The sequence below is a fragment of the Vanacampus margaritifer genome, chromosome 4 (genome assembly GCF_051991255.1).
Source record: "Vanacampus margaritifer isolate UIUO_Vmar chromosome 4, RoL_Vmar_1.0, whole genome shotgun sequence".
Taxonomy (NCBI): domain Eukaryota; kingdom Metazoa; phylum Chordata; class Actinopteri; order Syngnathiformes; family Syngnathidae; genus Vanacampus; species Vanacampus margaritifer.
Window position 1 is genome coordinate 18,252,784 of NC_135435.1, and position 18,270 is coordinate 18,271,053.

Below are 18,270 nucleotides of genomic sequence, written 5' to 3' on the forward strand. Positions count from 1 at the left end.
GTCAAGACGACCATCTGCCTGGCTCTATTTTCTTTTTATTATTATTATTATTATTATTTTAATCTCATTCTCTCTTTGTCTAGCTCTCTATCACTCTGTCTATTTCAAAATTTGTGTACAATGAAAAATCCTGAATAATCGACACCTCTCCTAAAAGGGGTTGTAATTCCCGATAGGTGCCGCAAGATGGCGGCAAAGGACTTAAAATGGAGACTCTTACTCTGTTTTGATTGATTTATTTAATAGTTAGCAAAGTATCAACACTGCGCACATATGAACACAGTAGTTCAAAGTCATTAAACTCACTTTGTTGCTTTTACACACAGTTAGTAGCTGCACACAAAAAGGAACATATCAAACAAAGATGATGCAAAAACACATTATAATTAAACCTAGCAAAAATCACACCAATATTCCGTCAAATGACATCAAATATTAGCGAGTTATTACCCAGGACTATGCAGGAGCTTGCTGTGTACTCATCTCCCTCTTCCTTCCACCTCAAAGCTGTGGAGGCTGCCGTGGAGCTCATCACGGGCAGACTGCCAGACGGCGGCGGCGAGGGCAACGGCGCCGTGGAGAACCACGCCGCCACCAAGTCACTCAAGAGGCCCAACGCCGACTCGGACGAGGAAGACGACAAAGGAGCGGTGGCCCCGCCCGTCCACGACATCTACCGCGCTCGCCAGCAGAAGAGGATTCGATAGATCGGCCACAGCGGTGTGAACCTTACAAGAATGTAACAAGCGGCCGAAGGAGGTAGTACGTTTGTTTTTTGGGGAGTGTTGCGCTGACTGACGTCGACCTCTGTACAGCAGCCAAACACACACAACCTAAGCCTGAGTGTCCTTGCGTTTTTATGTTGAAAGACTGACCGATATTGTACAAAGTTTTTAATCCAACCATCATCGGTTGTGGCAAACAGCTCAGTTTTTTTGGCCTTGTGTTGTTCCAGTGATGGCAAATATTTTTAGATAACTGGAGGAGATGATCTCTTTCAATAAAAGTGTACATTAAGTCCACAGTTGTGTCTTTTCGTCTTTGTTTAGCCTTGCAACTACATTGAACAATTACTGTGCATATGCTGACAATATAGTGAATAATTAGCTCATTCACTGCCATTGACGGCTATAGACGTCAAAAATCAATTTGAACTATTTTCCACTTTTTCCACTTTTGTTAATAATAATATGAAAACCTAAATAAATATATATATATAGTACATTTAGAACAGATATAAAATTTGTGATTAATCTTGAGTTAATTATTGAAGTCATGTGATTAATTACAATGAAAAAATTTATTCACCTGACGTGATTTAAAAAAAAAAGACAAAATTATTTTTTTAAAAATTAGGTGCATCAGGTGATTAAAGTTTTAATTGTAATTGTCTGATGCCCCTAATTTTTAATATTTTATTTTATTTTATTTTTTTAATTAGGGGCATCAGGCGATAACATTTTTTAATTGTAATTAACTCATTCACTGCCATTGACGGCTATGGACGTCAAAAATTTATTTGAACTATTTCTATTAGTTTAAAAAATTTTCCCACTTTTGTTAATTTATTTTTAAAATCTTTTCATTTTTTTAAAAAGAAGAAAAGATTGTTAAAAATTAGGGGCATCAGACAATTACAATTTTTAATTGTAATTAATCGCATGACTTCACTAGTTATTTTTTATTATTTAAAAAAAAAAGAAGAAAAGATTATTATAAATTAGGGGCGTCAGGTAATAAAAATTTGTAATCGTAATTAATTGCATGAATTCATTAGTTAACTCACGATTAATCACAAATTTTATATCTGTTCTAAATGTACAATAAATGTTTTTATAGGTTTTCACACTCTTATCAACAAAAGTGGGAAAAAAATGTTTAACTAATAGAAATAGTTCAAATGAATTTTTGACGTCTATGGCCGTCAAGGGCAGCGAATGAGTTAGTCATATTGCCATCAGAAGACTCGATAAAAACTGAAATGATTGCTAATCAGACAATTGATTTCCCACTCTCGACTCTCCCATTATTGGGCAATACAAACTACTGTACCATTCAGAGGTTTCATGCTCGCCATGCTCACTAGGGGGCAGTGTTTGACATCTTTCTAGAACAGTGGTTTCTATGTTTCTAGAAAACTCGGCGCTCTGCAGGTTTTGGAGGTTTCCCTGCTGCAACGCAGCTGATTCCAATCAACAGGATGGTTACCAAGCTTATGCAGAGCTTGCTGATGAGCTGATCATATATCAGCTGTGTTGTGTGCCCAACCATGCTCTAGAACTACAATGACCATGGTAATTTTAACAAGCCACTGACTCACGGAAGAATAGAAAATACACACTCAACCTAAACTTTATTTAGTTTTACAGGTTCGAGGCTACACTATTGTTGACTATGATAAACATTTTTTTTTTATGAAATCAAAAATGTTTCATAGTTTGTGCTAGACCTACTAACAAAGCAGCCATTTCCTCTGCATTTTTGGAACACTTTTCTCACAAAGCACACGCATCCACACTTGTCTTAGTCCTGCTTAAAAATTTATAGCAAAGTATTGGGGTTGGGGCCTACCTAATGATTAATTCCTTCACCTCAGATTGGACTAGTTCTGCCAGATTGGTTGGTAGATGAAAAGGTTTGAGGCAAATTTTATTTTAAATCAGTTTTTGCCACCTGTAATGGCCATCTGTCCCAATATATTAATAATAAATGGAAACCTACAAAGTGGAACCGGAATTGTTTTTGAATGCTGACTGACTTGCAGTTTGTTCAGGTTTCAAAACAAAGTTTCTCACAGGAAATAATGTAAAGCAAATTAATTTGTTCTGGGGCCAACGACAACAAAACTTTGAACTCTTCAGTTAACATTTAAGTTTCACAGTAACATTTGAACTCTTAACCTTATACATTATAAAATACACTTCAACACGCCGTAACAAAAAAATAAAATATACTTAAGGTTGTATTGCTCATGCTGTACTGAACAGATGGATTTTCACAAATCACAGTCATTTTCATTTCCCGTTCTCTCGTTCACGATGGCAATCCAAAAAAAGAAGTCAAAGAAAAAGCAAAACCTTATAAATGCTTACTTAGCTGAGGTCTTTCTTGACTTGTTTGACTTTTGAGGCATATCGATATTTTTCCCCAAATGTTTTGGTTATACACCAAATTGTACCACTTTTGGGATATCAACTATCATAATTTCCAGACTATAAGATGCTACTTTTTTTTCACCTGCTTTGAAACGTGCATCTTAAATTGGGATGTGGCTAATTTATGCGGGCTAATTTATTGCCATCTGGGGAGCCCACTCTATATACAAAATATTTTTCTAGAAATTTAGCTGATGTGGCTTACAATATATTCAGGTGGGCTCGTTAGTCTGGAAATTACGGTAAATCCTAAAAATCACATTCACAGTCACTATTTCCACAAAGGCCACAAATATTCACATTCACAACCACCCTGTACATTATATTACACCAAATATAAATATCACTGTAGCAACATGTTCATGCTTGATAACTTATTGCCAAAATACTGCACAAAAATGTCCGGGTGGCCTTTGTAGAATTGTGCTAGCAGACGTCTCCTTTCCTTGCCGGGCAGGTTGGGATTCTCGTGAATTGTCCGCAGTAACGACCACAATTCCTCTTTGGTGTGTTTTTCTCCATTTTCCGAGTAAGCCTTTGCGCTCTGTCTCGTGCAATATGTCGACCCTGAATTTACAGAGGGGAAGGTGACGCAACAATAAGAGTAAATATTCTGGTTTAAATGAAGTCAAGTAGATTGTGAAATCTGCATACCTGTTATCATATCTGCATCCTTGCCTTTAACAATATTTTTTAATCTGTCGCTGACCATCTTGTGTAGTGAAACAGGAACCTGATGGCAGTAAAATAGTGACTTTAGGCTTAGATTGTAATCAATAAACAGATGCATTTTTTACTACATTATCTTTACTTCAGTTATTTATTTTTTACCTACCAGAGTAATTTTATTGTGACATACTTTTTACTTCTACTTGAGATCAGATGGAGGAACAAAACCAATGAAAAGCACAAACAAAAGCCACATTATTATCTTTCCTTCCGCTGCACTTCTCTTACATAACAATACTGTTTATTACCTCCTTCCTGTTTGGAAGCTTTTTTTTTTTTCTTAAGAAGAGATATGCAATTAGTTTTAAGCTGTTCCTGATGTGTGTCCGAGTTGAAACTCATGTAAACGGCGTGCAGTCGTCCCCAGCGGTCTCGGAGCTCTTGCTGAGAGCGCGATTGTTATCAAGCACGCCGTCATACAAAATAGGGGTGGGAATCTTCGAATGTCTCACGATTCGATTCCGATTTTTGGGTGTGCTGGTCGATTCAGAATCGATTTTCGATTAAGAGCGGTTTTCGCTTCGATTTTTGCTTCAATTTTAAAGATGTTCAAGGAATCGTAATGATCTACTCTAGTCTGACTCGCTAATGCTAATTAGCGCGCTACTCTGGACACTTTTATCACTCAAAAGAACGGCTCCACGCTGCTAAAAAACAACTTTTATTGGAATATCTTGACCCTGACTTTTTCCTTCTACACTCTAATGTGGCTAAAACTTAACAGTGTATCAGACCGCGTGGAACCACACTGCCCCTAAGTGGCCAAATCGGGTACAACATGAACAGCGCTCCCAATAAAGGTACACACAAACAAAGGGAAGACAGTCTAAAATAATTTAAATAAAATCTATTCTGAATCGTACTAAATGAGAATTGATTTTTTTTGGCACACCCCCAATACAGAACACTCACTTTGAACAGATCGCAATGGTTGTCCATCATAAACAGAACCATCAGGTCCACTTTGCCTTTGGAGAGTCTTCTGCTGTACACGATGGCACTGGAGAACGACCTCTTCACTGCCATTCGGTTCTCGATCTAAATGAGGAGTAGAGACATGTTTGACAAACGTACCCTTATCAATCAAAAAGATTCATATTTGATACCATTATTAATGTATTTTGACTCATTATCCTCATTTATTTTACTGTATGTTGAATTGAAATGCCTTAAGATCCAAGTTAAAGTTGTTACGTGACCACTTACTGCATTCTTTATGGGATTTTTTTTCTTCTCAAATAGATAACATCCAAAACTCTCTAGGCACACACCTCTCTGTGGAGTTTGATGTCCTGCGCGTTAGCGGCGATGGCCATGAACCTGAGCAGCCGCCGCAACTCCTCCCTGCAGCGGGAGTCCTGAAGCTTCAGGCTGAGCTGCAGGGCCTCCAGAGCTTGCTCCAGTTTACCGTTTACTGAGGACACATCGCACACACAAACGGTGAGGACACGAGGCAAAGGAAAGCGTACACAATCACGGATTCTAAGTGATTAGTTTGATCAATTTTTACTTGGGATGAGCGAGTACCGATACCAGGTTGCGCTATCGGGCTGATAACGGCCTTATTTCAAAGTATCATGTGCTCGTGAAGGCTACCGATACCAACCGGCGATACTTAAGGCAAAAAAAAAAAAATGACATTAAGTCCTCCTTACCAGTTGTTAGCGCTGCACTGTGGTGGAATGACTCATAGGCAAATAATCATATGGGTCAGAAAGAAAGTAATTATCTGTCATTGTGCTAATTTAAATTTCATGTAGCAAAAGTACTTTATGGTGGAATAGAAGTGACAGAGAAGAGCCCCTACATGCCCGTTAGCAATGTTGTACTGAGCATTTCAATGAAAAAAATCTTCCATTCTCATTTGTTGTACTGTATGTGACTATGCTCAGTATGTGTGGTTTGAAGGTTTAAAATGACCGTAACAGCTATATTTATTATTTATAAATAAATATAATATAATTTTGGTTCCTTACTAAGCGAGTGCCTTCTACTTAAGTATATACTACATTATGTAAACTTTTAGTATATGTTTTAGTATACTTACAAGTACACTTAACATTTAGTTGGTGGAGTATACTTCCAAAAAGTACAAGAAAAGCTAACTGGATGTATACTCTCCTAATTTTGAGTATACTTCAAGCGTACTTAAATGTACTTCTTTTTGGTAAGGGTAGCCTGTAGCATTAAGCTAGCCTAACGTTTTTTTGTTAGCATTAAGCTAACGGACATTTATTTTAATGTGCTTTTGTTTACATTTGAGTATGTTTAAAGTGTAGTCCTCTTAAGTACTTTAAAGTATATACTACAGTATGTAAACTTTTAGTTTAGTATACTTACAAGTACACTTGTAACCCACCTCAAGGTCCATTATTACCTCATTCTCTGCCATTGACGGCTATAGACGTCAAAAATAAATTTGAACTATTAGTTTCACATTTTTTTCCACTTTTGTTAACAAGAGTATGAAAACCTAGAAAAAAAACATTTACAACATTTACTTGGTGGAGTATACTTCCAAAAAGTACAAGAAAAGCAAACTGGATGTATACTCTCCTAATTTTGAGTATACTTCAAGCGTACTTAAATGTACTTCTTTTTGGTAAGGGTAGCCTGTAGCATTAAGCTAGCCTAACGTTTTTTTGTTAGCATTAAGCTAACGCACATTTATTTTAATGTGCTTTTGTTTACATTTGAGTATGTTTAAAGTGTAGTACTCTGAAGTACTTTAAAGTATATACTACAGTATGTAAACTTTTAGTTTAGTATACTTACAAGTACACGTAACATTTTCTTGGTGGAGTATACTTCCAAAAAGTACAAGAAAAGTAAACTGGAAGTATACTCTCCTAATTTTGAGTATACTTCAAGCATACTTAAATGTACTTCTTTTTGGTAAGGGTAGCCTGTAGCATTAAGCTAGCCTAACGGTTTTTGTTAGCATTAAGCTAACGCACATTTTTTTTTTTTATGTGCTTTTGTTTACATTTGAGTATGTTTAAAGTGTAGTACTCTGAAGTACTTTAAAGTATATACTACAGTATGTAAACTTTTAGTTTAGTATACTTACAAGTACACGTAACATTTTCTTGGTGGAGTATACTTCCAAAAAGTACAAGAAAAGTAAACTGGAAGTATACTCTCCTAATTTTGAGTATACTTCAAGCATACTTAAATGTACTTCTTTTTGGTAAGGGTAGCCTGTAGCATTAAGCTAGCCTAACGGTTTTTGTTAGCATTAAGCTAACGCACATTTTTTTTTTTTATGTGCTTTTGTTTACATTTGAGTATGTTTAAAGCGTGTGGGAGGGGAATACTGGTCTCGGCTCACTATATTGCGTTTTGTTTTGTTTTTTTCACCCACTGCGGGTAAGTCTGGAAAAAGTTATAAACAGGTATTGGCTGTTTTAAAAAGAAATCTTCTCACCAAGTAACTCCGAGATGCCCGAGTGGATGTCGAACACGTGGTTGCTGAGGAGCGGCGGCTGCCCGGCTCGGGCGTAATGCTTAGCCAGGACTTGGTAGAGCAGCCTCTTACACTCGACAAGGTCGTTGCCGCAGCCCGCCAGGCCTTTACTGACCTCCTCCACATGATCGTCGGGGAGGAACTCCAGACAGTCCACGGCACCAGACATCCATTCATCTGCCCTGGGGGAGAGGAAGCAGTCGGGATTTAAAATTAACACAGCTGTAAGCAGGAGATTTGAGGAATTCATGCAATATCCCTAGCACACATGTTGACCCTCTTGTGTCGCTTCATAACATAACCAAAATCATACAAATAGCACAATAATGCTTATCAAAACAGCATTTTTATCTTTGTAAAGGAAGCTATCTTATACAGCTCTTGAAGTGAATCTACTGCTAGTGGACAATGTTGTACTTCAACTTTTTATAAGAGAATCTAAAATTCAGTGTTTTGTTTGTGAGGGAGGCATGATACAGTATTAAAGTACTGGAATTAGCATAATTCCCTATTATTATTCGGACATCTGAGACACACTACGCACTCGCACCCGCCGACGGGAACGCGCAACCAAGGGGCACTGTGTGAAAACCAGGAAGTTGGAAGTCCCGCCTCCTCCGTGGCATATACCCCATTTGTCAATGGTAACTTAAACTTATGTTAGACCAACATGGCCAAACCAGACTAAACTGTCTTATAGTGTGCGGTGCTCGGTAACTAGTTTGCATGAGTGGCTGACGGTCGGTGCGATTCAATATTTGAATCAGGTGAATAGTGTTGCAAAATTAACAGCCAATCAAAAATGAGCTGGCTTTCACAAAAGGTTTTGATTGATTGACATATTGACATTCACTCCACATTTTTGTGGCTCAATGAAAAAAATAATACAGTACAATATATAATATACTGTAAAGTGGTGCCACAAAACCCAAAACAGGGTTGCAGTCTTTCTGTTGTAATTTCTCGTCATGGTCCACTTAACCCACACTGTTCGGCCTATGGCGGACCTTGTGTCTTGGTAAGTAAATCCCTGACCGTGATGATAATCGTTAAATTTTAATTAGTCAAATAGCAAATCTTTATGACTGATTGATTTAACAGAAATAGCAAAAGTGTTTGTGTAATGTCATTCAACACAATAAGAATGATGAGAAAAACCTTGCAACCTTAACGCAGTTACTTGATAAGCTAACAGTTAGCCTAGCATATTTTTCTTCTAGTACTACTTCTACTGCAACTACTTTTACTTCTTTGTATTTTACGGCATTCTAGCTGCCCTTTGGCACCATGCTGCCTCTCACAGGTCCGTCTTGGTACTACAACAAGAAGAGTCGCTCAGAATCCAAAATGCTAGTGACGTGTAAACGAACCGCCAAAATAAGCTTTCACCTAGGAATGGCCACTTACTGTGCCTGACTGAAGGCCTTCAGCACTTCTCTATCCAAGTAGCCTGATGTCAACAGCAGGTCCGAGTCGCTGTCTACGGCGTACAAAGAAGACCGCGAGGCATCCGTGCTGTCCAGTAAGTTCTCCAGCAGGGGGAGCTCAATCAACTGAAGGAGCCTGCACACGGCCTGCTGGTGCCACACCTCAGTAACCACTGCAGCGGAGAGCATTTGGAAAGTTACGAAAATAGGAGGTACAAATACTGTGGCTTTTTGTATCATTTATGGTTTTGACAGCTACTTACGCTGGCGTGAGAGGCCCAAGTTGATCATCTGAGGCGTGATGGTCGAGTTGAGGTTGAGATTTCTCAGCACGTCCTCCACTGCTTTGCCTCTTCTTACGGGGGAGTGAGTGAAGTAGATGGGCACCTCTTGTCTGGTTACATCACGGCAATCAGTCAGGGAAAGGGGATTTGATGAAGGGGAGTGACAGGGACACTTTCGAGGAGACAAATGGTTGTACGCTAGCTTGATTTAGTCACGATGTTTGTATTTGTTATTTCCTTACAATCATACAAATGACAGCGTCTGCTTTAAACTGTTTCTGATTAACTCGTTCACTGCCATTGATGGCTATAGACGTCAAAAATCGAACTATTTCTATTAGTTTCACATTTTTTTCACTTGTGTTAACAAGAGTATGAAAACCTAGAAAAAAAATTATTGTACGTTTAGAACAGATATTAAATTTGTGATTAATCGTGAGTTAACTAGTGAAGTCATGTGATTAACTCATTCACTGCCATTGACGGCTATAGACGTCAAAAATTCATTTGAACTATTTCTATTCGTTTTTTCCCACACCTTTGTTAACAAGAGTATGAAAACCTAGAAATTTTGTTTTATCGTACATTTAGAACAGATATAAAATTTGTGATTAATCGTGAGTTAACTAGTGAAGTCATGCGATTAATTACGATTACAAATTGTAATTGGCTGATGCCCCAAATTTTAATAATCGTTTCTTCTTCTTTTTAAAAAAAAGAAATGATTAGAAAAAATAAATTAACAAAAGTGGGAAAAAAATGTAAACTAATAGAAATAGTTAAAATTAATTTTTGACGTCTACAGCCGTCAATGGCAGCAAATGAGTGCATTAAATTTAAAAAATGGTATCGCCTGATACCCCTAATTAAAAAAAATAAAATAAAAGATTATTAAAAAAATTAGGGGCATCAGACAATTACAATTTTTAATTGTAATTAATCACATGACTTCAAATTTTATATCTATTCAAAATGTACAATAAAAAAATTCTAGGTTTTCATACTTTTGTTAATAAAAGTGGGAAAAATGTGAAACTAATATATATATATATATATATATATATATATATATATATATATATATATATATATATATATATATATATATATTTATTATATATATATATTTATTATATATAATATTGAATTTTTGGTGTCAATGGCAGCGAATGAGTTAATATATTTTTTAAACACAATATTTCTGACCTGAAGACCTGATTTATTCAATGGTGCAATATAAGAAGCCAATATAAATGTTGTATATTGAAACTAATGGCTATGGCTGTAGTTTATTAGTAATATTGTTTACCCTTTCATTTAGCTAATTGAGGTAAATAGAAAGAATGTGATCAGCTTAGTTTAACTCCGCAAAATTGTCATTATACTTAAGTACCTTTGCGCCAAAGCAATACTTTTACGTTCGACGTCGACAATCACAAAATCCATCCCATCTCATATTACAGTATATTTCAGTATAATATTAATAGAATAATATTTTACTACCTTTCACACAGTGGACTGTAGCTGTTCTTGTTCCTGCTTATGCCTGAAGAGTCATAGCCGCTCTCTATGGTCACCGTAGAGCTGGACTTGGTGTTGTTTAGTGGTGACAAGCCCGTCTCCGGGCTCAGGAACCTGTACAAACTACAGCTGCTGTCCTCAAAAGTGTCCCGCTTCTTTTCCTTGCCAAACACTTTAACGCCCACCGGCTCAAAAACCTTGTGGCCCATCAGGGCTTGACAAAGTCGGACGGCTTTCTTGCGAGGGACCGCCTCGTCGCCGAAGAAGCGATTCAAGGTGATGTGCGCCAACACGACATCCACGGCCTCGGAGCCCAGGAAACAGTCCTGGTAGGACTTGAGATTGTGGCGCCGGCGCTTGACCTCCACGTGAGTGTGGAGGTTGGAGATGATGCTGCTCCAGATTTGGGTGGCCCGGAATGGCTTCCCAGCCATGCCTCGCTCTAAAAGACGGACGACAGGAGTGTTTAAAGATTTAGGTTAGTCCATTCCTGTATCTCTGTCTCTCAATGAAGAAGTCCATGTCTAAGTTCTGTGTTTTCATTTCATTCATCAGAGAATGTTTTTAGGTTTAACTCATTCACTGCCATTGACGGCTATAGACGTCAAAAATTCATTTTAACTATTTTTATTAGTTTAAACATTTTTTTCCCCACTTTTGTTAACGAGAGTATGAAAACCTAGATTTTTTTTTATTGTACATTTAGAACAGATATAAAATTTGTGATTAATTGTGAGTCAACTAGTGAAGTCATGCGATTAATTACGATTACAAATTTTAACCGCCTGATGCCCCTAATTTTTAATCATCTTTTCTTTTATTTATTTATTTATTTATTTATTTTTTATATTTTATTTTTTATTTTTTGGGCATCAGGCAATTCCAGTTTTTAATCGTAATTAATCGCATGATTTCACTAGTTAACTCACGATTAATCACAAATGTCATATCTGTTCTAATACAATTTTAAAAAATCTAGGCTTTCATACTCTTGTTAACTAAAGTGGGAACAAATTTTAATAATAATAATAAATAAAAATAACAATGCCAAATTGGAAAACATTATAAGTACAGTATTTAAAATTTGAGGAATTCTCAGCCATTAAAAAGTAATTCTATACTTTACTAACATAAACAATATGTAATCATAATCTGAACAGCCTCCTGGAATGAATTGTGTCGAAATCAGAGACTTCACTGTAATAGAAAACAATGTGGTTCTTGAAGGATGAAGAAACAATGTCCATACTGTTAGACCTCTCTTCCAAAAGATTTCTCCTAATATTGTATTCCACAACGTGGGTGGTCTTCATTGCTGCTAGCACATGCACCAGACAGCACCACGGTCCAAACAGACCACTTCCAATCACTTTAGTAAACAAGAACACAGACGTGCCAACCACACATATGAAGACTAGATACGCGCGCGGTAGCAGCCCGGCTAACAGTTATGCGTATAAATGGCGGCCATGTTGGAAAGGGCAATATTACCATCAAAGGCAATGCACGCAACCAATTTTCACGAGCTAGCGTGGCTCAAGGATGCTTGTTTGGGAATCGCTGCTCCAGGTTGCTCATTTCTGCTACTACTTGGAAACGTTTTAAACTCAATCACTTTTGATTTAGGAATGTTTTTTCAAATTGATTTTAGATGGCATAAAATAGTCAGGAAGGAGTCTATTTTTTTACCAGGGATAAATACACTTAATTATTTTTTTTAACAATCAACTATACTATACAACGTATTCCACAAAATCTAAATACTTTGTTATGCTCAATTACTTAACAAATCTTCTTCTTTTTTTAATCCGTAGTGGAAATGAAACTAAATTATAATATGCAAATAATGATATAAGAAAAAAATGGGTAACAACAACCCTCTTATTGCAAATCTCATTGGTCTGAGCTTTAAAGTCAATTGTCTTAAACAGTTGTGCCGGTCATCACAAGAAAGCAGAGCGTCTCTACATGAGATGTCAGCGTAGCTTTCATGTCACCACAGGGAGCATCTTAAGGCAGTTGAGCAAATGTTAGGGGACAGGGGGTGGTCAGCAGCCTGGGGCTATAAATCACTGTCCCTGACGGTAGCCACTGCGCTCTGTGTTATGACAACACAACATTGCAAATGCTATTATGACCCATCTGTGAGCACAACAACAAAGCAGATGCTTGGAGAGCAAGTGCATAGGGGCGGACTCGGAGTTAAAGTGAAACCTTGGACAAAACTAGAGTCGGGGTGCGGCATTTTTTTGTCAATATGAATTTGCTATTTTTTATGAAGACGGGTAATAGTTCTTGATGTTTTATGTAAAGTATAACAGATTGACTTTTGTAGTGGTTCTTTCAGCTTTGCGATCGAATTTATCCACTCAAGAAGGAGCAGTACAATGTCCATTGAATAAAATATGGCAAAAACAGTTTACTTCTTTAAATTCTATTAAAATATCATTGTTGTGTTTTCCCCCAGTGTTATTTTTCTTATTAAAAAGATTGATGATTCCTTTCATTTCAACGCGGAAATTACACAAATCTAACATTACACATAACACTTAGCGATGTTATCAGATTAAAATCCTTTCAATTAGAATTTAGGGCCATCTGGATAATCCACAGGACTCCCTGGATTACTAATTACAGCATAAATCCGGATCTGATCAATTTCCATTAACCTTTGTTAAAGACAAAAAAAAAACAGATAAGAGTGGAGGAAGGGGAAGGGAGGTAGGAACGAGGGTCATGTGTGGGTCAAAACAATCCAGGGAACCTGGCTGTGTTCTGCCACCTCTCATTGCTCATGCTGGACTACGATTTGAAACCACAGGGTTCGACATTAGCGGTGGCCTGAGGATGGCGCAACCGACCCACAGAAAATGGCCCAAACGTGATTTTTTTTTTTGGCCCCAAAGACGTTTATCATCGAAAAACCCGGCAGAACGAGAATGCACTGATGATGCAAGAAAAAGAAAAAAATCACCTTAATAGATTCATACTAGTGGAAGAGAACAACAAGGGCAAGGATGCAAAGTGATGCTGCTTTGTTGCCAAATTAGCATGTCCAAAAATATGCGGACAATAACTGAAAAGACAGCAGGACCACCACATCTTGGCTCATGATTACTCAATGCCCACCCAAAAAGGCTTAACGTTGAACCCTGAACCAGTTAGATGAGTCAGAGAGAGTGAAGCAGTGTTTGCACACAGCAGAGCAGGTAAATAATTGCAGAGGGAGACAAATGCCATCAACACAAGAGGCTTTTTCCCCCCTAGTGAATATCACAAGACCAGCCGTATTATCATCATCATCATTATAACTGCAGTAAGTAGTCTAGCAGGACCTGAAGCATGCTGCACAGTGAGCACACTGTGTGGCATCAGGCCATTAACAGCCGGTGTGCAGATAATCTTCATTCCTTTCATTCGAACCCCAGGCATTCAGTGAATCATTGTGCTTCTTTAATCCCTTCATACTAATATGTCGAGCAAATAAAGAAAGTGGTCGGTCGAATATGTGTAATATGAATGCACATGTATGACGGAAAGTATGGTGTTCCACAGGGTCCAATTTTGGGGCTTCTGCTGATTTCATCGTATGTGCTGCCCCTGGGCTCTATCTTAAGAAAACAGCGGTGGTTGTTTTAAAGTACTCTATAAATAGTTCAGTGATGGAAGTCAGCATCTTACTGCATGATTTGCAATGCTAACTAGCTACCTCTCAAAACTAAGGGAACGCTTTCTTAAGCTGCACGGAGATGGAGAATACAAGAACACACTTTCTGAATTCAAAGTGAAGACAGCCAGACTTGATGAAAAGGCTACTCTCCCATATATATATATATTTATTTATTTATTTATTGGTGGGGTTCAGTCCCTCCAACTATGTTAAGAATAACTGCCCCAACTTAGGTAGTAATGAGTCACACAACAGCAGCATAGGTCAATTTAAGATACTGCATTACAATACCCAAATACATTTTGTAATTAACAAATACAGTAACGTATTGTACTATACCAAATGTGGGATCATTTTTGGCAATTCAGATGAATTGTGATTTTTTTTGAAGTGTCTTTTTTCATGGAATTTTTCAAACTGTTGTGTATTGTGAAGTGAGTTAAATTGAGTTATCGCAAATGTTTGCAGTAAATGGTATGCTTGTAAATCAAAACAAACAAACAACCAAACAAAATAATTGTCCCAACACGGACTTATATCTTGAAAAACTCGCAAGTCGGGTCTGTCGTATGTCAAGGAACCAATATCATCACTACTACTACAAAGAAGCTCTAATTAATGCCTAATATCGGTCTAATTTAAAATTACTACTGTCTATCAACCATTACCACAATGCAAGTCAATCAATGATCATTAACATTTACTACTACTACTACTATACAGTTAATGATCGGTCTTTATGCAAAGATGATAAATCACACAACAGCGTCTTTAACACAGATCAACAGAACGTCTACCCGGAACTTTTTTTTGTTTTTTGACAAAGGATCACATCACAATACAGAGCGTTACCTGCTGTTCTCTCCAGTGACAGTGAGAAGCCATGCACTCTTCTTCTCCTCCTCCTCCTCTTCCTCACTCTAAACAAGTTACGCAAAGTCCTACAAACGTCAACGTACCCCGAAACTGTCTCCTCCCCCCTCATTCAATATTCATGTTCTAATTAGTACCGTCATGGCGGATTTAAAGGTGAGGCGGTCCTCAGACGGAATGTGCTGCATCCTCGATAAAAGGTTCGTTGACGTTTATTTACCATCTTCCAAGTTAAAGAGAATTACATAAAAAAGAAACAGAATAAGAAATGGGATAAGAACACCCTTTATAAAAACAAGGAACATACTGCTATTTAAATTGGTGTTTTCAACCAACGCTTTACTTGAAATTTCTCTCTTAAAATAGATAAAATACTCTGATAAACACTAATTGAGCAAAATTTGGACAAAAAAAATACATTCAACGTCGAAGTATATGCCCTGGACATTTCATTAAGTAATACTTTTTTTATTTGTGAGGGGGTCAAAATACTCGAAACAACCCTCAGTGTAAGCATTGTACAAGTTAAACACTGTATATTAATGTTGCTCATAATATTGGTAGGCTACTGTATCTTTTTTAGGTGGTAGTTTGTACAAATACTTTGAAAACCGGATAACACGTGCAAGTTGCTCAATCTCATCTGGGATCAAAAACATGAGGAGCCCATCCACTGTCTACATCCGGTACCATTTCACTCCCAGTTGTGACCCCGTGACATCTGTGTTGTGACGTAAGTAATCCGACAGCGGAAACAACAAAACATAGTAAGGTGACACTGTGAACTCAATGTCGCTTACAGAGTCAGAATGTGACTCGAGTACAGCACACAATAGGTAAGGATCAAGAATGGCGCCTTAAACTGGTTTATTTACTGTTTTATAAATAATTAAAAAATCTTTACTTGAAGCTAAGCGATTAGAGGAAGACCACAAGGAAATTTTATAAAAATGTAGCTTCCTAAAACTTAGTGAATCTCATAATTCTAAAATTACACTTAAAACGACCAGATTGAGCCAAATAGCAACATTTTCAATTTATTGTATTTTCACAATCCGCAAAGGCTGAATTAAGGCAACTGGACATTTTGTTTGTTTTTCCTTTTTTTCCTTAAAAGAACACTAAAATGTAACTTTACTATCAGGCTTACGATATGTTAATTTCGCAGCACTCACCTTCTTTCCCGTCACTAAGTTTGATGAGGTGCTTCTATCCGTAGACATGTCACATCCACACCTTAGAGGAAATGTAACTCTGAGTGAGAAGCCAAGTGGTTTAAAGGAAAACAGGTTTCACAACTTTCCCCAAGAACTCCCACATACCTGGGTTTTGTAAACATGCCAAAAAGCTGAAGGGAAATGGTTTTATACAAACACAAGAAATACATAATCGTTAATGGTCTCTTGTTTCTTTGCCTGCAAACAGGAAGCCTTGACTTATTTTCCCCTTTGTTATCCTTTAAATGCAATTAGTCCTACATAGCCCCCAGAACTATAACTTAATGGAGGCAAGGTAAACTACACTGCTTCACTTACAAGGGATAAAAATTGGCAATTTAAACCACAAGACTCTCAGCCAATCAGTGTAAAATGAATTCAATAATGAGAATAAATGCCATTTATAATTACAGTAAAATACAATTTATCACACCAAATAGTAGCTGAAGCACATCTTATTTTTTTTCCAATTAAACAAAATTAAACCAACAAACGTATACTGGTAAATGCTATAGGATAGATATAGAATTAAATAGGTTGCCTATTTTTGTGGTTCAAAAGTCCCGATGTTACAATACCAAATAAAAAAATTTTAGGGAGGAAAGCCTATAATGGGAAAAAAAGTAAATCATTTCTACAGAGACATATTTTGTCAAAGAAAGTTGTATTTTTACAAGATAGCATCTTAGTATGATAATAGAGTCAAACATTAACGATGGATGAAAGTAATTTCAATCGATTATAAAATATAACATTGCACAGCCGTATCAAAGTTATTGATTAGCCCAAAGCTAAGCATACGGAAGAATTGCATGCATGCATGCATGTATGTTTTTTTTTTTTTAATGATACAACAAATATCCAGTATTTCTGATTATTTTGGCTCATGGAAGATGGAACCACTGCACTACAGAAATGATGACACACAAAAATAATAGGCATGCATATATGTTCATACTATATAATGGAAAATGAATATAATTGCAGGCACAGTATGCTGGGGGCGGGTCGTCGGTTCCGATCCTTTGCAGACAGGGAGTGAGTTTGGCGGTCTAAATGCATGTTAGAACTCCTGAATGCGACCTTTAAAACGCAATGAACCTGTCAGTGGAACAAACTGTAACTAAGCTTATGACGTCTTTTCCCACATGGCCCTTTTCACATAGTCAGACTCTTTATGAGGATCCCCCAGGCCTTTCTTCTCCCACTACGGGAACAATGCAGTGTAGACAGCCCAAGTCCAGCATGTGTCTCAACCAGTTTGACCAGTAGCGGAATGGCGGACTGGTTGGCTGCTATCCGCCCCCCCTCCAAAGGACAGAGGCTCGCCTCACATCAGCACAGAGACACGTTTGTTTCTCAAAGAGCTGACAATCGTTTTGCGTTATGGCTGTACTATGATAGTCATGTTTTATTCAACAGAGAGCGAATATTTTGATCATGAGAACACTGAAGGGCAGCAATGTGTTTCAAATGTGTTTTGTTGTGTGTATTGCTAGATTAATTCATAGTAAATATTACTAGTACTGCACGAGATTGCAGTTGTACTGTATGGATTGCTCTCAAACTCATTTAGGCAGATGGCCGTCCTTGCAATGTTACAGCTCAAGGTTTGTAGTTAGTTCTTTCCCACTGTTGCCCAAGTGCTTGCTCAAATGGGAATCTGTTAAATCTCTTTATTATATTAAATGAGGAACGTAATTTTAGCTATAGGGGAGGTTAATCAGTCAGGGTAGATGAGGAAGCCGGAGAAGGTGCTGTATTTGTTGGTGTTGCCGCCGTGAACTTTGCCGCCGTCCAGTTGCACGCACACTTCGTCGCCGACGTCCAGGTGCAGGATGACACTGTTGGACGCGTAGTCGTAATTCTGGTCTGCATCTTGGGCGATGGCACTGGCCCTCACCTGTCCGTTCTTCTTGAGGTCAGCC

At 37.6% G+C, this 18,270-nt stretch overlaps 2 protein-coding genes and 1 long non-coding RNA gene across 7 annotated transcripts in view; 2 read left to right on the top strand and 1 right to left on the bottom strand.

The window, feature by feature from the left end:
- Window positions 1-1,022, top strand: part of cstf3 (cleavage stimulation factor, 3' pre-RNA, subunit 3) — a 13,416-nt gene extending 12,394 nt beyond the window's left edge. For both annotated transcript variants that reach the window (XM_077562832.1, XM_077562833.1), the window contains exon 20: window positions 508-1,022. In XM_077562832.1, the coding sequence (XP_077418958.1) occupies window positions 508-707 (200 nt within the window). In that variant the 3' untranslated portion in view covers window positions 708-1,022. The remainder of the gene's footprint in view (window positions 1-507) is intronic.
- depdc7a (DEP domain containing 7, paralog a) lies at window positions 221-16,367 on the bottom strand. 4 transcript variants are annotated; one of them, XM_077562835.1, is made up of 9 exons: window positions 16,301-16,367; window positions 10,565-11,024; window positions 9,041-9,171; window positions 8,758-8,950; window positions 7,312-7,532; window positions 5,156-5,298; window positions 4,797-4,922; window positions 3,810-3,888; window positions 221-3,722 (listed from the first exon to the last, which is right to left on the bottom strand). In XM_077562835.1, exons 2-9 carry the CDS (start codon window positions 11,014-11,016, stop codon window positions 3,499-3,501), a joined length of 1,569 nt encoding a protein of 522 aa, XP_077418961.1. In that variant the 5' UTR covers window positions 11,017-11,024; window positions 16,301-16,367; the 3' UTR covers window positions 221-3,498. The 4 variants fall into 4 exon arrangements, with proteins under 4 accessions (XP_077418961.1, XP_077418962.1, XP_077418960.1 ...); XM_077562836.1 differs by lacking the exon at window positions 16,301-16,367 and adding an exon at window positions 15,105-15,158; XM_077562834.1 differs by lacking the exon at window positions 16,301-16,367 and adding an exon at window positions 11,832-11,930.
- Window positions 15,201-17,425, top strand: LOC144050006 (uncharacterized). Its single transcript, XR_013293755.1, has 3 exons — window positions 15,201-15,325; window positions 15,709-15,858; window positions 17,330-17,425. It is a non-coding gene; the product is annotated as an uncharacterized LOC144050006 (long non-coding RNA).
- Window positions 17,426-18,270: the final 845 nt, after the last annotated feature.

Coding starts and splice junctions, on each gene's coding strand:
- depdc7a (XM_077562834.1), bottom strand. CDS start 11,895: ATGAAGACCACCCACGTTGTGGAATACAATATTAGGAGAAATCTTTTG. Junction 11,025..11,831: donor TTTGGAAGAGAGGTCTAACA/GTATGGACATTG, acceptor TCCGTCTTTTAG/AGCGAGGCATGGCTGGGAAG. Junction 3,723..3,809: donor GGATGCAGATATGATAACAG/GTATGCAGATTT, acceptor CTGTAAATTCAG/GGTCGACATATTGCACGAGA.